Source organism: Epinephelus fuscoguttatus, linkage group LG18 (assembly GCF_011397635.1).
Source record: "Epinephelus fuscoguttatus linkage group LG18, E.fuscoguttatus.final_Chr_v1".
In the NCBI taxonomy this organism is placed as follows: Eukaryota; Metazoa; Chordata; class Actinopteri; order Perciformes; family Serranidae; genus Epinephelus; species Epinephelus fuscoguttatus.
Window position 1 is genome coordinate 19,158,674 of NC_064769.1, and position 23,396 is coordinate 19,182,069.

The following is a 23,396-nucleotide window of genomic DNA, read 5'->3' on the forward strand; positions in this document are numbered from 1 at the left end:
ATAGTAAATAGCACATTCATCAGGTTCACTGAGTGCATGTCAACCAGAAATAACTGATCTGCTGCAAAACTAAATTTCAGTGCATCATTTTTTAAAATGGAGGCAAAGCTTCAGATACAATTTAGCATGGGGGATCTAGTTAGATCAGATTGACAGAGTCATGGTCAATGGAACAGGAGGAGGGGGAGAGGATATATTTCATAAAAACTGTTAAATATAAACATATAGTAAAATATCAAGAAAGGCATGATTCCAAAATGTAGGATATCAAAATGGTTTAGGCGAGGCAATCTGGTGGTTAACCCTAACCACTGCCCCTTAAGTCTAAACCTCTCTATTTCTTTGCCTTGTGAATGTCAAAATGCCAGAAAATGAACTAAAATGTCTCTGTAATTTCATGATATTACAGTAATTGATCTCAGTTATCAACACATGATGATAATTACCTTTTTTTCATTAGGTTCAAAAAAGACTTCTGGAATGTACAATAGCACCGCATGTATTTTTTGAGTCCCTGCGCCATGCATTAGGCCACCCAACTCAACATGTTGAGGCACAAATCGAAGCTTTTATATACACAAAAGCAATTACATGACGTTATATGACACTGCTAAAATATGTGAATGACTTCAAAGGATATTTTTATAGACTAAATTGGCTGTAGTTCCTTTTGGAGGAAGAAAGCATTATTAAAGTACTTTAATCATTACCATATAAATTTTGAGAGGTTACAATTAACACAAATAAAACCACTGCCAAGGCGGTTGGCAGCCTGTACCAGTCTCTCAGTCTCTAGACTGCATTGTTTTTTGTGGAACCGGGTTAGATTTTGTGGGAAATCTGCTGGATTTCTGTGCAGCACAAAGGGTGCGCAGACAGGAAGAGGTTTTGCCGTCTTTCCAGTGAAAGTGAGCTGAAGCTTTCAGAGCTTCTCCCAATGGTGGATGATGGAGCGAGTGAAAGGCCAATGGAAAAATCACTTCCAAATGTTTACCCTCTTCAGCAAAGTGAAGAGAAGACAAATGTCCATGGAGGGATGCAAAAGAGGAGGAGGGTTGCTCAGTTTTAAACACACTCTTTGACCCCAAGTGTCTGAAGTCTTTCTTTGATGCTGCCTATGGCGATATCATCACCAGGGTGAAGTGGGTGAAAATGTTACAGCTGATTCTGTTTATGAAGGTTTATGTAGACTGTGCAGGCAGACCTTAAACGCAACATGCTAACCATTGCTTGGCCCACATGACAGACATCTATAAGGATCATGTTGTGCACACCATTAATTTCTGAACATTCAAAAGTCAAGTGTATTTTAACTGGAGAGCACTATTAAGCTGTCAGGTTTTAAACATTATCACAGCTCTAGCTATCTAGAAAGGAGAGGACAAATAGAGTAGCAATATTATCTACCCAACAGGGTTTCTTAACGCGTGCTTTTAGTTTTTAGAAACACTTGCAGACACTAATGTAACATTACTGAGACAGAGATATTCCTCCTGAATTAAGTGCACTGACGTTGAGTATATAGATTCTAAAGATGCTATTCTTAGCACTTTTAGTCATCAAAGTAAACACAGAACTCAGTCAATTCTATTTTAACACAGCATCACTCTTTATTCTAACTTCAGACGAGCTCACACTCAACTTTTAATAATTCTTTTCTATATACTGACAGCTAAATAACACTAAAATGTCATATTTCGATAAGGAAATGACAGTGGATGAAAATGAACCTGTTTTTTATTCGATTAAAGTTAAAATCTCAAATAAAATGGGTCAACCAAAACACAGACCGCCCTCCCCTCCCCTCAGTTAGTGCAACTGTGCACTTAGTGTCAATGCTGTGCCAAGGTTTGCGAGCTAACAGCAGCTGGCTGGCAGGACAGGGGGATGCACAGACACACAAACCCAGCTTTTGTCTCTTTCCTCCTCTCACAAACACGTTCACTCAGTGGCCCATGTGTCATTCCTTAGTCAGGGAGACCAAGTTAGAAGCCATTAGCCCCTGTCAGACCTCACTGTTATGACTACAGATACACAGTGCTAAATCTGTTGAAAAGGAGAGACGGAGGAGGAGCAGGAAGCAACAAAAAAAAAAAGGATTTCTACTGAAGACAGCACCTCTGCCCTTCATTTCAGCACCTATGGCTGGTTGCCTTCACCAAATGGATTTCTGAGAAAGCAGGATTAGTGTAAAGTACATAGTATGCTAACGTGTTTGACAGTGTAGTGCATGTGAATGGAACATGCCGATTGTTACCGTAGATAATTTAATTTCAAAAGTAACTCAAAGGCATATAAAAGCGTCAATAGCGGTCCTGCCAAAGGTTTGTGGGAATGACTTGCAGTAAGGAAAGGTCACATTACTCTTCTCTCCCCTCGCTTTCCTCTAACCATTTTTTTAAACTTTCCTGCTCCTTTGCCGTCACTCCCCCCCATAACTCATTCTCATCTTCCTCTGTATTTTCTCCCAAACACCGCTACAGTCAATCTTTCATCCAGGAGGACGATGAAGAAAATACTTGAAAATGCTTTGCTGCTGAGATACGACTGGCTTCAGACACAAAGTGATTTAAAGGGAAAATGTCTCCTCACCGCCATGGGACTGTGCCATTTGAGATTTGATTTATAAAAAAAGCTATACCAATTTCTCTGTCTGTGTGAACTGATATTAATTGAAATGACATTTTGGCAAATTTTTGTAGTTTCTAAGATTATTACTCCATAATTATACATAACAGAGGCTGCTGACTGCACAACTCTGGATCTGTCTTTACAAATTCCTGTGGTGTACACTACTATAAGAATGATGTTAGAATTTAATAACAGGGTCCCTACACATTTTCCATTTACAAATGACATACTTTTCCAGACTCAACTTTCTTGGTAGACCATATTTGACATCTGAGTACAAATAGCTGGATGTTTATTATGCAAATAAATGGTTTTAAAATCCCCCTGTTAAACATGTGTGTTACATTCTGACTATGTATGTTTATTTATTAATATTATTTTGCTGTAGCTCATACAAATCATTTAACACCTAATCTGTATAAATACATATCTGTACACACACACACACACACACACACACACACACACACACACATATATATATATATATATATATATATATATATATATATATATATATATATATATATATATATATATATATAGTCGTCCACACAAAATTGACAAATCATATTGGAGTGGCAAGTAAACAGTTCATGTGGAGAGGCAGAACGCATTTGCAATCTCAGAACCCATCGGCCATTGTCTGACAACGTGTTAGCTTTATATTAGTTTTTTAAAAATGTGTCTGCACTAATACACAGATATTAGCTTATAAAGATTAGCCAAAATGGCCGGCACACAGAAGAGGAAGTCTTGAACTGAATATCCCCTGGCTACACCAGATAAGCCCTAATTATTGGCCTTCATCTCCAGATGCTAACTGTCATCAGACCAATGGCCAATGGGTCCAGAGACTGACTAAAAAATATTGTTTGACATCAAACTACTTTGGTCACAGATGTTTGGATTTGGTACCGTTACAAGGCACTTGGGGCAGACCTGTTGTGCAGGCTGCTGAATACAGGCATAAAGGCAGCTCTGCATAGGAGTGTGCGTTTGGTCACACGCCATACTTCTTGCTTTGCTTTTGACAACATCAAGCTCGCACTGGTTGGCACTCTCTCTGGTAAACATTTTGGCTGCGCTGGCTGTCTATTCCAAACATAATAAAAAACACCCCGCTTGCGTGATCAACTTATTTTTGGAAATTCTGAATTTTATGTTTTGGAAAACAGAACAGGGGCAACAGTTTGTAAACACAAACATTTTTCCTTATTTATCCAGACTTGGAAATATTACTTTTCAATACTCTAGAGAAACCCTGTGATAAACACAACCAAAATAAATAAGAGACTCAAGCTCTAATATGTTGGAATACTCCTGTGTGGGGTTAAACAGGAAGTCAAATAAATCTCCATATCAAACCAGTCAAATCTGTTCAGCTGTCATAATGACGCCTTTCACTGCTGCTGTGTTTTCAGGACGCTATAATCAAATAAAAACATTCTTAAGGCTGCAGTTTTGTTTGAGCCCAGACTACTTACGTGGAGGAGGAATGACATGCATATTGGTTTCATTAAGTTTCATTGTGGATTCATTATGTTTCTTTTCCACTGCGCATTATTTTGGGTCATTTTGGTTTGCAACCAACATATCATATCCACCAGTTGAAAAACATCTTGCAGCAAGAGCAATTGCGGTTGTGGAGATTGAGGCATAACTTACTGCATTGGTGACTTCTATTTCATAGACCTTCTGAAAGGAAGCTCGTTCAAAGAAAACCAGCTTCCCATTTCCCTCTTCTTTCTTCACTGAGGTCCCCGTTACCAGAAGCTTGTCATCGGGGCTAAAACAGCAGTCAGTCCTAATAGGGAAAATTACACACATACAACATCTTCAGTTCATTATCCACATGTAATTTACAATACTTAAGCAAATTGCAATTAAGATGAAAGAAAAAACTTCTCACATTGCAAAGTAGTTGGTGAGTCCAGTAGCTACATTCACAGGATTCTTGAAGTTGCGTATATCCCACATCTTCAGAGTGTCATCACCTGGAAAACAGATGGAAATAATGGGTAAACTGTAAATTGTGATATTTACCTAACAGAAAGTCACCGTGGTGAAACTGCCTTGGAAGTTATTTACGTTGCCTTTTCCTGACTATACAACAAGGCTGCAAGAGTTATCTTTCATTTACATGATGCTGAGTGAAGGGCTCTTGCACAGTTATTCCTATTTGTCTTTGTGTTTGAAACCTCCTGACAAGATCACATACCAAAGAGGAACTCAAGTGTTTCTGTATATAGATCTCTTGGGAGTCTTCTGCGTTTTGTTGGTGGTGGCTCTTATTTCGCACAGGAAGAAAAGCAAATTCTTCCCTCTGAGTTGGGCTGCTGATGAATGCAACCTCAATGTGCACATCTGCTGGTTGTGGGGCTTGGAGGATGCTATAAGATTAAGATCCTTTTCTTACCTCCACGTGAAGCCAGAGTCATGCCATCATAGGAGAAGGAGAGGCAGGAGGTGTCTGATCCTGGAATGTGTGCTTGCCGACAGTGGAACTTTGTATGGACCTAAAAAGAAAAAGAGACAAAAATTACCTCATGTGCCTATGTGGCTGCAAAAAAGCTACAAATTCTTGAACATAGATGCTTCACACACACAGATTAGTGTCAACGACTCAGTATCCAACCAAATATCTTTCCTTGAGTTCATGATTATAGTGTTGAATGAAAGTGTTTTTGAGAACATTATGATGACACAATGAAGATGACCTTTAACTTTTTAAATATAAAATGTCATCATCTCATTATTAGACATTTATGTGAAATTTGGTCATAATCAGTACAAACATTATTGAGTTTGGGCCAAAAACATGTTTTGTGACATCACTGTGGCCTTTGTCCACCAAATTTTAATTAATCATTCATTAAGTCAAGTGGATGTTTGTGCCAAATTTTAAGAAATTTCCTTAAGACCTTCTTAAAATATAGTATTAACAAGAGTGAGACAAATTCAAGGTCACAGTGACCTTGACCTTTGACCACCAAAATCTCATCAGTTGACTGTAGAGTCCAAGTGGACGTTTGTTCCAAATTTGAGGAAATACCCTCATGCTGTTCGAGAATTAGACTAACACAGGGCCACAGTGACCTTGACATTCGACCTGTGACTACTAAAATCTAATGAGTTCATTCTTGAGTCCAAACAGACATTTGTGCCAAATTTTAAGAAATTCCCTCAAGGCTTTCTTAAAATATCACATTCACAAAAATAAGACAAACAAAAGGTCACAGTGACCTTGACCTTCAACCTGTGACTCCTAAATTCTAATTAGTTCATTCTTGAGTTCAATTGGACATTTGTGCCAAATTTAGAGAAAATCCCTCAAGGCGTTCTTGAGATATCATGTTCAGGAGAATGGGATGGATGGGTGAATGGACAACCCAAAAACATAACTCCTCTGGCCATGGCTATCACCAGGATGGAGGTATAAAACAATGCATTAGTACAGTTTATGATTTAGTAATGATGTGTAGCACAGCTACAGCTGCAGAGCAAGCTCCTGTGTAAACAGCAATGATTAGGTATTAACCCGTGACTTAAAGACTGTTGTGAATGGGTCACATAAAGGTCATTATTCCATGTCACGTGCTTGGTCTGTGTATGAAAGTGAAAGTCTTGTCGAGGTCATGACAGCAGCAACTCACTCCTGTTAGTGTCTATTAATAGTTATGTGCAAGTGACAAAAATAAAAATACTTGAGCAAACACAGAAGTGAATTTATTTATATAATGTTGGTATGAATCACAGACGAGTCCCAAAGGGCACTACAGTGACAGAGAAAACCTAGACTAGATGTAATTGATCATTAATTACAGAGCAAAATGAATACATAGTGCAGTCCTGGCTCTCTCTGCCTTTTCCATAAACAAGCTGCTGTGGTCACTACGGCTCATCAATATTAAAAAGAGCTCTTAAAATCTCCTGATGTACTACAGTGTGAAACTGTCAATGCTTTGCTTCAGTAGCAGACGTTTCCATTTTTTCACTGCAGCAACAAAAAGACCTTTTCATTCTGTGTCTTCAAAACAACACACGGTTTCCATTTCCTCCATGAACACCATACTATATATTTAACTTTGAAGCGCACTACAACTTGCGCAATACCAGCAACTTTACACACTGTACCCAACACTCTTTAGCAAGACTACAGACCGCAGAGATTTACCTTGGCAAGCTTAGGTGCCTGTCTGTCAGATTTTGATTTTTCCTTTGCTCCTACCTAAAATAGTATTATAATATTCCTATTGAGTAGAGTTTACCAGCCAGTACTGACATCAGACACCTTTTTATATGCAGCCCAGGGAGATCATCGCCCGTTTGAATTTTTTCGTATTATTCGCCTTCGTTTAAGGGACAGATCCCAAAATCAAAAATACATATTTTTTGGAGAGTTGCAGAGTGTTGGAGATATTGGCCATAAAGATGTATGCCTTCTTAAGAATACAATACTCATTGCGCCAAAAAGTTACGTTTGGAAAAACTCAAAAGCAACGTCTCTTTCCAGAAATTGTGACCCGGTTACTCAAGATAATCAACAGGCCTTGTTGTAAGCAGTTCCACATAGGAACTATTTTCTTTCTACCGTACTACACTTGCTAACGTTATCACTGCGCAGAAGGAAGTGTGCATCTACAGCAAGCTCATCTAACACCACTGAGCTTGCTAACATTACAGCTCAGCCAAAGAGAATGCCAATAATCTTTGGACCTTGCACGGTCACAAGCACAAGGCTCTCGTCCATGCGTAGATGCAAGATTCCTTCTGTGCGGTGATTCAATTGACAGGTGTAGTTTGGTACAAAGAATATATTTCCTATACTTAGTTCCTATCCACTTGTCCCTTTTAACAAGTGTTATGTCACAAATATGGGCCAGTAATAAAAACTATTTTGAAGCGACACATCAAAAATATCAACGACCACAAGGCTTAATCACAAAATATACAGTTTGGCTTCTCAACAACACACAGACCAGAGGCACATGGGACAGCAAATAAGTGTGGGCTGGAAAGTAAGTAAATAACACACTCCTGTCCTTAACACAGTTAAAGGAGAACTCAGCCTGTGACAGCTGCATTATGTCATCTGTGGCTTGAAAGGGGTCTTGTCAAGTCTGGGAATTATAGGGTTATCTGGTGATAACCCTAATCATGTCATCAGGGTTATCTTGGCTTGTGCTCAGACACTAAAATGTTTAACAAGAAGCCTGTTTTACCAAGTCTAGCGACAGTCATTTCTAAGGCAGTACTGTTCATCTAAAACTGAAAGAAACTATTTTGCTAATTAATGTCAAACTGATTTCTTTGTTTTATGTGATACTTAACTGAAAATCTTTTGGTTCTGGACTGTTGGCCGGCCTAAACAAGACATTTTAAGACATCCCATCGAGCTTCAATGTTATAAGCACTGTTCAATATTTTCTGACAGTCCTAAATGTATTTCTGAAGCGCAGACTTCGCACAGCTACACAAGACACATCAGCTTACAATGGAAAAAGAGAGGAAGCGTGCAGCATTACAGCCCCCCAGGCAACATTTCCACCATCAAGGTCTTCGTCAGGAAAATCATGTGTATAATTCCGCCCTTGTAACTATTTCCTCGGCGTGCTGCTATATATGAGAATGCCATCTTACTCAACTTGGCAGAGATGATCAGCATGCATCCCTGAAAACCAAGAAGGCTGAGTGACATTTCAGTCGAGGTCATTGTACAGAGGTGAGAACAGACTGATCACAAAAGCGAGAGGGAGGAGAACCTCACCTTTGTAGTTCGTGGGGTAAAAACAGATAATGAGCTGTTTTGAACAGTTTACAAGAAGCATTTTAGAGGAGGTTTGGAAACAATTCAAAACTACAATGCACCCAATTAAAAATTCATCCAAACTATTCCTAATTAATCCCAGCCAGTGCAGCAATGTTCCCCCCCTGCAAACAGAAGCATTTTCACTTCTCGTTGAAGCAGCTGTTTTCAAGATGGCCAGCCGTGCAATGACTTCCTCAGTGCTCGCTCTGAACAAGTGGTGTACTACTGTAGTGCAGAGAGTGTGTGTGCCAAGGTCTGCAGCTCCAGGCTGGAAATAACCCAGCTCAACCCCCTGCCCCGCGCGCACACACACACACACACACATAATTCTCTCTATCTTTCTCACACATACATACAAAGAAACAGTGAGAAGAAAAGCTCTCTAAAAGTACACGGCCACCCAAAATTGGACAATGAGCAGAAGTGAAAAAGCAGATAACCAGTAAAAAAAAAAATACAATGATGTAAAATTCACGTTTCACTTGCTAACCTTAAGTGTACCCAATGCTCTATGTTCAAGTATTTTAGACGTGTTTCACTCTACAGTTTATAACTGGGAATGCGACTAATGTTTACAACAATTGTCAATTAAATTTAACATGTTTTCAATAGAATAATCAAGTCTTCATAATGTCCAGCACATTCTCCAAAAGCCCATGGTGACGCCTTCAAGTTGTGTCTTCACAGTCTAAAATCCAAAGACATGCGATGCACAACAATAAAAAGCTAAGAAAAGCAGCACAGTCATATTTGAGAGGCTGAAACCAGTGAATGTTTGACCTTTCTGCTTGATAAATGACTTCAATGACTAATCGATGATCAAAATTGTCGGTAAGTGAATCAACTAATTGTTTCAGCACTAACTTTAATGCCTCCCTCTGCCTCCTATCACATTTACCTCCCACTGCCTTAGTTTTACCGGGGTACAGCCAGATTACAGAGATCGATCATTAAAAGACAGTGGTGAAGCAATAGTCTGGGAAGTAGGGCTTGCTAACACTCAAACAAACATAACCTTGGTTTATGCAGCTACATTTTCATTAATTCTAAACGGAATGCAAATAAATCAGTGAAAAGAGAATTGCAGCAATACGGGCTTTTGACTCGGCGAGGTGGATAAGGAATTTGAAGTGAGCACAGAGTGTGGAAGACAGATAAGATAGAGAAACGCTGGCAAAAGGAGCAGGAGAGAGTGGAGCGTGAGGTGAATGAGTGATGTGTCCTTATGATACAAGAAGGAAACGAGGCCATACTTCACTTCCAAAGTAAATGGAGGGAAGTTATTAACTTGGACGAGACAGATAACACTGTTACCTTGAACTGTAGATAACACGGATTCCACTTTTTCAGGCCATGGCCATTTAGCCTCTGTAGTCTCTCCAGGGATAATTTTCTGCTTCCCATCATCATTTTACTCATATATTACCTTGGGCTCAAATCCATTCTCCTCGTTTCTTATCGTAGATTATCTTCCTATTCTTTTATTCGCTGCCTTTGAAATTGACTTGGTTGAAAAATAAAAGTTGAGAGTTCAATTTAATATTTAAGTACATTCTCTAATCTTACAGCAGGAGGTGAACAGCGAGGCCACAAGCTATCTCAGGCCTACTAAACAGCAGCTAAAGCATAATGTGTAAGGCTTAAACCCAGTCAAACACAATACTTTACCTTGGGCATGCATGGTGACTGACTGAGCTTTGAGAATTTGATCAGCCTGAAACAAAGACACTGGGGAGCCCGTTTTTATGCAATCACAACGACTACTGTGACCACTGTGTCATGTGCACATGGACAATGAGAGTGTATCCAAACAGACAGAATTTCCATTCACTTAACTGCGAGCGCATCTACGCACGGAAGCACAAATAGGCTGGGTGGAGTCAGCGGACTATGAACAGGAGGGTATGCTGATGAACCGCTTTACTGTAATTATCTAGTCATATGTGCTGTTGCATGGAGCTCAATGGCACACCATAAAAGTGGGTCTAGTGGAGAGGCGGGTTTCTGGGAAAATAAGAGTGTCATCTGAGAGGTGCAGAGTTGCAGGGTGGAAATACATCGCATCAAAAGAGGATAATACACCATAAATACACTGCGGGGGGAAGGTGATGAAATCTGCTTTACATAACTCCAGAGAAAATTGCAAAGATGTGTTTGTTTTTTCGTGCTTTTTAAAAACATAACCCCAAAACATGTTTGTCACCATAGCCACAGGTTTCCTCGGGTCAACTAGTAAGAAAAAGTTATGAGCTTTTGTTCAACGGCTGATGAATCATTCCACAAAGTTTTTTTTTCCTCTTTTCATCTGACGTCTTTCTTTTCTAAATGAACACCATCTGCTGTTAGCACAGGCTGCGGTTTAACTCCTTTAATGTTGTATTGTTATGTTATACTGTCTTCAGTATAGGTTTTGTTTGCACTTAAAAGAAATGTTCTGTACATATCCATTTATACGTATAAAAATGTCCAGGTGGAGTTGGTTGTGGACACAATGGTGCTAAATGGCTAACAAATACAAAGCAGGAAATGATAAGAAAACTTGAAAAATTATCTCAGTCAGTAAAAGTGGTGCCTTCAATAGGTAGCTAGTGGTTATTCTAGCTGCTTATTGCAAACATACACCCCTCCAGCTATTTCTAGATCATTTACTGCTGTTGTGAGAGCTTGAGTGTTTATTTACTATCCTGATGTTGGCTGGCATTGGAAGATGCCATGGTGTTTGCTTCCTGTGATAATCTACACAGCCGGCTTGTGAAACCGGATTCTCGTACACAGTTTGAAACTTCTCTCGCGCCTTGTGACTTCCTCTCTAAACTGTGCCCTTCTCATTGGCCTGAACACGCAGCAGGATTGTGAGCCTTTTTTCCACACAGATATGCATGTATACCACGTATTAATTTATGGTTTGTTTGATAGAGACAGATACAACATACATAAACAAAGTGAAAACAGCTATCCGTTGCCAGTATCACAGTGTTTATAGCAGATGCTAATTTGCAACAACTGTCCCTAGGGGGGTTTTTTAGGGAACTAAGATTAGAACAGTGAGGCAGAAAAAAGGTAAACTCAATGTGGCAAGATACAATACACATTAGAAACATTATATTTGAAAACTAGACGAGTACAGGATTGTTGCTGAATTACCAAAAATTCGGTAGCTCTCTTAAAAGTGGTGAAATATGCCGCATTTTTAAAGTGATCAGGCAGAAAGCTCCTGCACAGAAAGAGCACCTAATGTTGCTCTGATAGATCTGCTGAGGCTCTGAAATCCTACTTGCAGGAAGATTAAGGAGCAAGTCCATTTTAAACACATAAGATTGTGAATGCATGCATGCATGATGCATATGCACGCGTACATGTGCACCCACACAGAGCCCTAATTCATATCTACACCCATTCAGCAGCAGGAGTTGATAAATAGCTGAAGGAACACAGCATTGGGTTTCATCCACAGCAGACTATGATAACAATCTACCACAGGGCCAACTGTTACTAACCACACTATCTGGGTATCATTATATAAATACTGCCAGGCGCTGCCTTTCCCCCCAACCTCCATACTTTTATAACCGCACACCTGAAAGGCTTAATGATGCCCACTGTGCAGTCACTTGTAACATCTCACTCTGACCTCTCTTACTTACTGCGGATCAAGTGGCCAAACCGCAGTCCTGAGCAGCTGCTCTGATCTTTCATGGAAATCAACAAGTGGTGATGGGGAAGCCGTGTGTGTGTTAGCGGATCACACTGGAGTGAGTGTCCATGTAATACAACAGTGTGTTCCAATGAAGTGACCGTGTTCCTCTAGGTCTCGGCTCCAAACCACAACAAAGTCGGATTGTGTTGATGTCATTTTCATGTCATTGTTCGGAGTTAAAACATGTGTGAGGAATGCATTCACTTGACGAAAAGCACCTCTTCAAGGTCATTTAGTGACCGTTTGCCCCCACATGTAAAAAGGGTTGACGGAGGGGAGATCAGCCTGTGTGGCAATAAAAGAAATCATGGGTAAATCACAATGGAGGCTGCAGGACTGAGATCCGGAGTAAATGTTTACGATCGGTGTGTTTTTAGCCTAGTGGAAGAGTTTTATTGCATTTCAAACGCTTCCATGACATGTTCATGATGAGAGCCCTGTATGTACTCTAGCCAGTTATCAGATCCTGGACGGTTTTCTAAACACTCTTTATTGGACTTTAATAACTTCTTATGTTATTCTCTGTTTTAATCTTCCACAGCACCATTTTTTATGACCCACAGAGTTACTAGTTTACGGTGATACTGTGCAGAATCACATTACTGTGTTGAGGGTGCTATTAGGCCAGTAACTGTAAATTATGTACTGGCCAGCACTGGTGGTCAGTTTATGCAGATGACGATAAACTCTGTGTAGATGTGACCAAATTTGGTTAAGAGGGTGGAGCTGTGGATGAGTGAGGGGTAGATCTAATTCTTCCCCTGAGTGACAGCCTGTCACTCAAAGCATCCATGCTGTTAATTACGTGTAACTTTAAGTCTTAATAAAATGTAAAAGGATGAGTTATGTAAAAATTCACAACCATACAGTTGTCATGAACGGGAAAATAAGCTATAGAGACGAAAATATTTTATTTGTACCAGGCTGTAAACATGTTTATTTCTATTGTAAAGTTGGGAATTTTAACATGGGGGTCTATGGGGACTAACTCGCTGTTAGAGCCAATCTCAAGTCTCAAGTTTTTGGCACTTCCCATGTTGGCTTTGATTTCAGCCCTAAGGGTTGATGCTTGGATTAGAGACAAGGTGTTGAGTGGAGTAAAAGCAGCCTGGAATATTAAGTCCATTAATATAGAACAAAATGAAACGAAGGCAAGAATCACCAAGGACCAAATATGAGTGAAGACAAGATTTCCCACACACTGAAATTTATCTCTGGACTGATCTAAACTTATCGGGAATCTCTAGTTTCTCTCATGATTAACGATCGATTGCGGCGACAAAGCCAGCAAAAACAGAAAACAAGAGAAAGTTTGCTCTATCATCTCATGATCACGTTCCCCAATGGAGTAGTCCATCAAAACCACCTCTTCTGGGGTCCCACTTTGAAGTCTGGAAACATCCAAGTCCACCAATGACATCATAACATTCCCCAGGTCTGTGTGGTAATGTTTTCTGAACGGAGGTCTCTACCCTCAACGCAACTTTCACAGAGTGCACATTACCTGGCAACCATTTGGATGCAGTCTTGCAATCCTGGCACCGACCCCTCTGGTAAGAGCGTGCAATCACTCTCTGTGGCAGTCCACTAAAAGAGACCTCCTTGACTCCCATCATAGGATCAATCAGCTCGTGTCAGGGTTCAAGAGCACGATGTGTCATCCCCAATAGCTTCTCTTCAGGCTCAGCTTTAGATCAAGGTCATGTACATGATTGATTGTGATTGATCTGCCTGCATATTCTGGCTATGAGTAATAGTGGCGATACAAAAGGAGATAGGCCTTGTTTGAGTGGGGGAGGGAGCGGCAATAAAAGCATTGGGAGGTCAACTCCTTTTTAGGCTTGTGGCTGAATTCGAGTCAGCAGCACAGGTTGCTGATTAGGGCAGAGGGCACCAACTAAATTCTTGAGCCATTCAGACAGGACAGGCTCCAGTGGTCAGGCAACAGACATGACTATTGTAAGCTGCTATGGGACGCAGGGTAAATATTTAGCTTGGAGAAAGAGGGGGTAATAAATTTGGAGAGCTTCAACCCAATCACTTGAGGCCGGCTGCTATGAACGGCACAGGGGTGGGATGATGGGTGAGTGGACTCCACACAACACGCTTACATGGAAGCACAACAATTCTTACAATAGGAATCCATCTAAATACATTTTTTGTGTGCCCTGTGATTACAAAGTTGACTGTTGGAGTAATTATCATGTAGCCTACTTCTCATTTGACTAATCTGGATAAGCCCCTCTGTCCAATCAAGCTGTTCCAACTCACTAACTGCAGCTTAATTGTCACTGTCACTATTCTCATATGAAATAACAGAGGCATTCAACCTTGTCCACATACAGGGTTGGATTGATGAAAGGATATGAAGTGGAAAAAATGTGCCAAAACATTGGGGGCAGAAAAACAACTTCTTGTTCTTCAGATAGTTCATGAAAACAGACCAACCAGTTAGTTAATATTGTCCCCATACTGGTTGTCTTACAAAGTATTTAGCAACATCTGTGTGCAGCCCTCCATGACTTTTACTTTCTGTCTTAAAATGTGAGTTTATGGTGTTTTAGGGCTCCCAGGTGAGTATCCACAAAGTATTTCTTAAGACTGTGCAAAAACGAAACTTGTGAAACCATACTTGCAAAAGTCATAATGTAAAATAATACCAAACTGGAATGATGCCTGCAATGTGTCGTCTGTGAAAAAACTGAATTATGAGTACTGCAGGTCCCCTAACCCCCCCTTTTCAACAGGAATGCACCTCTCCCGCCTCTTTTTTCTTCTTCACATCTGTGTTGTAGAGGTGTATTTTGTATGTGGATGAGCAAGTGAGCAGTAAGTTGCGAAACATGCTCATTTTGCTGTCCGTACACTAAACGGAGGTGCGTCACTGTGAGAGCCATCATGATGAGACACGCAAGTAGACAGGCAGGCATGGGTTAAGGTGTAACCATCAGTGATAAAAACAGTCGAGAGGCCCAGATCTCCTTGATGAGAGATGGAGGTGGAGATGCATTCTCCAGTACCAAATGGAAGTCATTTCTCTCTGCAGCGACAATTTGTCAAATAACTCGAGTGAAAACAGCCAAATAAGTGTGAGCAATGGGACTCAGGAGCCAAGATCAACTATTACCTCAACAATGTGAATCTTGAAGTACGGAATGAACACTTTGATCCCTTAATTACCTCATTAACTAATCCTGGAAAATGTACAGAGAGAAATTGTGATTGGGCCTCCCAGTAACTTTCCTGTGACTCAACTCAATCATCATACGTCAGTTAATTCAGTTACATAATCAGTTATTTTAAGCCATGCGAGCAGTGAGGCTTTAGGGAAGGCAATGTCAATCTGACGGTCAGTCCACCACCTTGGTCCAAAGTGAAATATCTCAACAACTATTAGATCACTTGATTATCCCTTTGGTGATCCCTTAATATGCAGTGCCATCATCAGATCAAATATTAAATTGTCCAATACTTTGGCTTATGACCTAATACCTGCATAAATAATGACATGCCTATCAGCCTGAGCTGAACTATTGTTAATTAGCAATTGTTTACTAAGATTGTAAATATGATAAACATTAAAGCTGCTAAACATGATGTTAGCATTTAGCCTGAAGCACTCTGATGATTAGTGACTCTGCCCATGATCATTGCCATGTGCCTTGTTATGTCTAGTTCACCCTACATGACTTCAGCACTGGTTTTCCTGCTCAATGTCAGTTTTTGGAGCTGCCCAACAAAAGTCCCAGATCAGAGGCTCGGCGCTTGCAAATTGGTGCTCGAGCGCCGTGTGTGAAATGTTCAAAGACGCAAGCCGAGGAGCTCAACGATGCGTTGCAGACACTTCCTAGAAATTTAGCATGCTAAATATCAGGACCTGTCGGGGACTTTGTCGGTGAGCTGTAGCCAATAGAGCGCCAAGACACAGGTTGAGGACAGAGACAAGCCACGCTTTCAAAGGTGCATGTGTTCGTGTTTGAGAGGGTGAGAGAGAAGTTTACACAGAGAAGGGAAGAGAAGGTGGAAGGTGGACTATTGCATCCTGTGTTTTGGTAAATTATTAGCCTGACAACTTACTCAAAACACTGCTATATCATGGTTTGAATTTGATATTTTGTGGTTAGCACCACCCCCAACCTAGGTTGTGGTTCTACCCACACATCACATGACATACTTGACGGGGATTCCTCCTGAGAAAAGATCATGCAGTGTGTGACCCCCTGTCGCCGGTCAGTCATGGAGTGTGAAAATCACAATGACTTCCAGACTCCTGATTACAAGACTGCAAGTTGTGTAGTGTGAACGGCGCAGCGATCTGACAACTTTGTGAGTCATGTATTTTAAACTATGCATTAGTGTGATAACAGGTTCAATAAAGGTCAGACAGGCTTTTTAATAATACTCTAAGCTACTCCCAGTTTGGACAAATGCATTTTAAAGCCAGGCATTTTGAAATCTGCTCAGTGTTAGTGACTTGTTGAACTCTGACCTCTCTGGCCTCTGACCGGATGACCTAAATCACATGACTCTGTAGACCTTAACAAAACAAACATCCTATGTTTACAACCTACTGCACATTGAGGTGGTTAATATGTGTGTGTTTAAAGACTCACGCTGAGGTTTCTGTCCCAGATCTGGATGGTGCCATCCTGGCAGCCAGCTGCAATGAGCTTTCCATCGCGGCTGTAGGTACAGCATGTGGGGATGACCTTCTTCCCTTGAAAGGAACGCGGTTTGAACACGGACTTGTGCTGCTTCTCCGAGTTCAGGTCCCATGTGCGCACAGTGCTGCAGACAGACAGAGAATTTAATTTATCCTCACCCAACTGCCATGACGCCCTCATAAAATATCCATCCCTCAAACATATCTGGTCATCAACACCATCCACCACTGTCATAAATCAGAATCACATAGAGATACAGTGTGCCTCAGCCATTCTCATAAGGTTAGGGGTTAGCAAACAGCAGAGAGGTAGATCAGTCTGACAGGCGTGTCTAAAGCTTCCATGAAATCCTTTAACACATTACACAACCTGAACCACTGAGAAGGAGGAATTCAAATACAGACTATTCATACAGTACATGTGCAAATAGGAGGGATTATTCCACAATGTCATCAAATTTATGTCCAACAAGAATCCCTGATAGCTACAGGTTTATATTTCAAACACTAAACACATTAAACCAAATTAAATGGTGTAATTAAAAAAAAAAAAAAACTTCAACTATAAAGTCATAACTTTCATAATAGTACAAGCAATTTATTCATCAAACCACCATATAATTTACATATATTTTCACATAAACAATGCAAAAATAAAGAGATAAATAGTCTTCCATCAATCAATCAATTGACCACTGTTTTTCAGGGCCAATTCCAATACCGTTTAATTGTAATCAAGGGAAAAAATAGTGACTGATGAACCAAGAGTGACCAATAGTGACGATTCCAATAATTTAAAAATGCTATATATAACGGACCATAATCTGCCAAGGTGATTATCAGTTGATCCTTTAAACATAAAATACAAGTGTTAACTTTGATATGATTAATCATTCATTGCAGTTAACCTTCCTATGTTACTCGTTAACATAAGATAAAAGGATGAAGGATGATGGCTTGCTGTCTAAAGGATGTCCAAGCACAGGATGTTACACACAACTTCTACCTATATAATCTAAATCTTTTCAGTCAACTATCTCTATATTTTTTCTGGGCTTTTGTAAAAAGTGTATAAGAGAGGCTACAGTGACAGAAATAGATAATAAAATAAGATATAGAAACTGATAAGACAAAACTGATGACAGAGGACAAACTGAGGTGTCCACCAGCACTGCAAGTCACCTCAAGAACCTTTAACCTCCCCATTTATTTATTGAACTACCTGACTACACACAAACATGTTTGACCAACCTCTCACACACCCACACTGACACTCAGCCAGACAGAGCGTGTCCAAATGTGTCTGTGACCCACTGCTTGCTTTAGTGAGCATCATGACCTTCAGGTCACAAGGTCAGCAGAGGAGTATAAACATACTCCTCAGGGCTGCTACTAACAGCCAGGCAAGGATTCCTCCGTGGCTGGATACAAAGTCACAGACACACACACTCAACTGTGTTTGGATAAGTCTAACAATGTGATACAAACGCCAGCTGAAGACATATGGTTTGAGTGAGAACTGGCAAGAGTCAAATAAAACTCTGTTTGATGCACGGTTGTGTTTAAATCCACATAAACCGAAGCTGTTCATAAATTCAAAGAATCCTAGTGCTGGAAAAAAGAAGCAAAAGCCACGTATATAAGGAGATTGCCCTGAACAACGTGAGAGCTACTGCACTGTACAGTAAGCGTTTACATGAGCAGGTATATATGTGGATGTGTGACAGTGAATGAGATAGAGTGATAGCCATGGACTGGATGACATATTGGTCCACCTGTTGCATCACACAGACATCTCTGTTTTGTTTACAGAAGACTGTAGGTGTCTGTCAAGCCAATAAAGACAACATAACCTTTTGCGTAGCGCACAAAACCTGGAATGCTATTTATCGTAAGGGCTCTTTCCAAAACATGGCACTGCTGGCTGTCAGGGGGACAGAGCAGAGAGGTTTGAGCCCACCAGTGTCGAGCCAACCCTGAGCACAGGGCGAAGGCTGCACACCCTCACCTGTCAGGAGAGAGATACAGAGCACGGAAGGGAAGGGACAAGTATGTGGTATTCCAGAATTGTTAGTTAAACTGCAAAAGCTTCCCCCAAAACTTGCCCAAATGCTCTATCTTACAATGTTAACAAAAGAGAAAAATAATATGTGTATCCACTCCAAAATTGAATGGATTCTTTCTTGGCCCATGCCACACCCTTTCACGAAGTTCCATGAAAATCGGGCCAGTAGGTTTTTTTTGTAATCCTGATGACAAACAAACGCACAAACAGACAAACAGAGTAGGAGCGGTCTCGAATAGGGTTGCAAAGGGTTGTTAAAATTCCAGAGGTTTTCCAAGGGAAATTAAGCTCAGGAATTTTGGCAAAAACATTAATATTAAAATTGTACCTTTCAATTGTTAAATTATTTGTGTGGAATAATAACAAAAAATGCAAAACTAAGTCTTTTGGCATGTTTCAGTCAACAGTAAATCTAGAGTTGCAAATAGGCGGTACATTCCTAGAAATTGTCTGAGAGATCTAAACTCAGGATTTTTCAAAATTGATGTTTTTTCACAATTTCAATACAGAAGTCATACCAGAATTTTGCAATCTTCGTCTCAAACCTTATTCACTCAGAGGAGGTGGTTGTTTTGGGGAAGCAACGTCCATGAAAGAGTACGAGATGTCAAAATATTCACTTGCAGCATGAGGAAACTACCAAAAACATTCAAGGGCACTACCTTTGCCCTTTTCTACTTCCTACAACCCTGTTTTCTCTTCAATCAGCAGCCCCCTTTTTCCCACACAAACGCTTCAGAGACAGAGGGGTGAATGTAATAAAATGAGACCCATACAACCTCAGTCATGCGTGTGCACTTTACGAGGTAGCACAGTCGTTCACACATCAACTGAGGACTGACAGCTCCCCGGGCCCCAGATTTTATCTGTCCGTCAGGTTATGGACCTGGTGGGGGAGATGGTGGGATCACTTTCCCAGATTATGAGATAAGGAAAAGAGAAGGATAAGAGAGGTAGTACAAAAATAAGTATGTCATGTATGAGGTTGTTTATTGTTCGAACTCCATTGATGGGGAGATGCTGTGTTGTCCAATGGCCGGTTGACTGACTAACTGGGGCTCTGTTATGAGAAAGGCGGATTAGGAAGATGGTCCAGCTTGCATCGCTGTTTAAGAAGATAAAGTGGGGAAATAACAGAAGGATTTTGGGAGGAGGCAAGAAAGTGAGGCAACTCTGGTCTTAGCACAGATGCTCTGTGGGTACAGTGAGATACTGAAAAAATGCAAAACATTATTAGTGTGGCTCAAAAGCAGAAAAATCAACCTAAAAGGCCAGAGCAGGGCAGGTGAGACCACACACTACAGGAGCAAAAATTCTTGTCTCAAACTAAAAGGAGTCAAGACCGCTTTTCAGATTTAATCAAGCAATCCGGTTGATAAGATGCCGTCCCCATACTTTCGGTGTTGCGGAAAGTACGGCTGACAGCTGCTGACTTGTACTGGTCGCCCATGTTTCATTCATACTACAATTGAGGGACAACGTCTGGCATTCCACGCATGCACAATCCCCAATCCACACTCCACTGTCATTGGTCGCAGGGAATTCAGCACCTTTGGCTGTCTTTGTATTTCTTTAACGATGAATTTTATAAAGTGGGTACCAGCAGATCATTCATCTTGTTGTCTTCTTCTTTTTGGCAAACCAGCTAGAAGTGCATAGACCACCAACTGGAACAAGAGATTTTTGTCACTGGAGCATGCACAATCTGCTTGCTTGCTATGCACCGCAGTCACAAATTCTGGGCTGCACAAGGACATCCACATAGGGATCCATGCGGACCCTTGCAAACATGGGCCGATCATAACATTTATGTCACACGGACCAAAGCAGACCCAGAAAAGGAAAGTATGAAGCAGCCTTAAGGAAGTAGCTCCAATATTTAGTCCATTAAGAAAAGAAACAAACATTCTGCTCACACACCAATGACCGGGAAGTTATTGTCAGTCAAAAATTCAGCCATGACTGTAAATTGAACTAGAAGGATATATGCACTCCTTAGAGTATGGTATGTGCGTTCTTGGGCAGGATATGGAACACTTGCAGTGTAAGGCAGGCAACAGTTGGAGACAAGCTGGACTGTGGATGAACCTGATGTGTTCAACCGTGTGAATCGCCCCAACATGCTCACGCACACACACTTTGTAATGTCTGTCCTCACTCTTCATCCCTGTTCTGTCACGCAGATCACACTTAATAACCTAGGAGTTAGGCCCCTTCCCCTCTAGAAAAAAAAAACAGAAGTAAGCTATTTGGCTGAAAATACTGAAAACTAAATGACCTCCTTATACTTGACAAGTTGCTACTCTTAGCAATGATCAATAAGGATACAGTGGATATAAAAGTTGAGAGAAAGAAATACTGACTTATATAAAGCTGAAAAGCGCCTACTCACATGCGAAAAACATCATCGGTTACCAGGATTTATCTAAGCAGTAGATCATGAATCTGCCTTGTGCGACTCATTATTTTTGTGGCTGCTCTCCAATGATAATTCCTTAATGTGTCATACACATCACATCATGTGTTTGGTTTAAGCGTACAATGAAGACAAATAGTGTGTTCCTCAGCAGTAAAAGGACCTGCCATGTTGTCCTGTGGGTCTCCTTGCATACAGCTACACATCCACGTCCAGCTGCAGCCCTGACAGCAGGCCAGCACGAAGGGAATCCCTGGCATTCAAACCTTCTGGAAACATTCCTCAAATTGTGTGTATTTGTGTGTGCACATTTGCAAGTGGGTCTCAAGACTCAACAGAAGTAACATGTGGGCCCAATTAGAAAGTCGCCGTTTGTCCTATCCTCCGCTCCCCTGGCTGAAATTTCAGTCACAAAAAGAGCATAACATGGATTTTTGATCGTTCTCCTGGTGTGCTATAAAACTACATAAAGTACAACTGAGTATCAGCCATGTCATGTCCTTGGAACCACTAACGCAAAGCTTTCCACAATGTTAGTTAGAGTTTGTTAACATTTCTACAGTGTGTGGCACAGTTTGTTTAACACAACTTACCCAAGCTTTTTTTTTTTTTTTTTTTTAAAGCTGCTACTGTTCAGGATTTTATCATTAGAAAAGGCAGCTCTCATAATAAACCACTAACTCAAAAGTCCCAGCCATATTTTTAGTTTACTTCAAGTTCAGTCCTGCCAAAGAAAAACTTCCACCGGGAGTACACCCAGCACATATTGCCGTCACTTTCTGAGAAATAAATCTGCGGTTTTCAAACAGGTGTTCAGTCTTTCAGCAAAGACTTAGTTAAAGTGGCTCAATGCTTAATGCGCATTTTCCCCCTTGGATCAAACTTGAGTTACGTTGGAAAACTTTTCGCCATTTAACAATCGCACGATTCTCAAACAGAGTGACAGAAGAATGTGAAATGTTGACACATTCACACCCCTCTGGGCCCAAACGTTTTTTACAGAAGGACCTGAGTTGTGCACAGTTCTTTTGAAGCCTCCATTCAACCCCTGGTTTGAAAGGACAATCACTACCACCCTGCTGCTGCATTATTATGCTTCATCAGTGCTTCCCTCTCATCCACTTCCTCCCAGGGAAAAAAGTCCTGGTTAATGAAATCATTCAAGGAACCGGGAGGCAGTTCTCATGAATGAGATTCCATAAAACTAGGGGGACCTTTAATTAAGGAGCTGGGCGGTCCAGTGATCATGCTTAATAACCTATTCAAATAAACACAACAAAGACTCTCTAACTAGGCTGACACAGGAAGAGAAAGACAGAAAACTTAGGTGTTGGTCTGATGTTTAAGCAGACACAGCCAGTAGCAGACACCCACTGGTACTGTGGGCCAACTGCGGGTCCATTCTCAAGAGGCCCACAGACTACAGTCTGGCCGCCGCAGACTCAATCGTTGTTCAACGGGGCCCGATAGAGATGAAGAAGGATGTGCAAGAGGCCACATTTGACTGTGATAAGCTGACACTCCTGTCAATAAAGCAAACACATCTTCATGAACTAAATAAATCAAATTCTTTGTTTTTAAATTCCAACCAATAAAGTGAACAATTTAGACCATACAACACTGAAAAAGGCTCTTTTTAAAACAGAAGTGGAAAGTTTGGACCTGTCGTGTGCACTGAGATTGCAAAGGAAGTCCTCATAAATTCAGCCCTAGGGCCAGTTCCAAGAAGCAGGACACATTTGAGTGAAATCCAAAGTCCCCTCATATCTAGATGGATCGGCAAATGTCTGGTTGCGTTTCGTCAAGCTTAATGTACAGCCACGGGAGCTCTGCTCTGAGGATCTCAGGCTGTACTCCCAAAGCTGCTAAAATTTAACAAAGCAAAAGAAACCCATGCATGCTCGATGCTTTAATGCGTAAAGCTGGGATAGGTAGCTGTATTTTGTCGTCATTGGGCAAAAATCCCATTATAAATTTTGAGCATATTGCAATTAGAGAGAAAACTAGACTGTTTTTAAGCTTTAGGAAATCTAGGCTGTGATGAGAGACTTTAACCAATCATGTCATTTCAGAGAGAGGGTGATCCTACTGGGTGTTCTACAAATGCAGATG

General features: G+C 40.8%; 1 protein-coding gene across 1 annotated transcript in view; it reads right to left on the minus strand.

Moving 5' to 3' along the window:
- The window catches only part of LOC125906187 (WD repeat-containing protein 70), a 48,198-nt gene that overhangs the window by 14,112 nt on the left and 10,690 nt on the right, over positions 1-23,396 (minus strand). The window contains exons 10-13 of the mRNA XM_049604650.1: positions 16,754-16,928; positions 5,051-5,150; positions 4,544-4,628; positions 4,300-4,438 (exon numbers count right to left, since the gene is read on the minus strand). Of these exons, the coding sequence (XP_049460607.1) occupies positions 4,300-4,438; positions 4,544-4,628; positions 5,051-5,150; positions 16,754-16,928 (499 nt within the window). The remainder of the gene's footprint in view (positions 1-4,299; positions 4,439-4,543; positions 4,629-5,050; positions 5,151-16,753; positions 16,929-23,396) is intronic.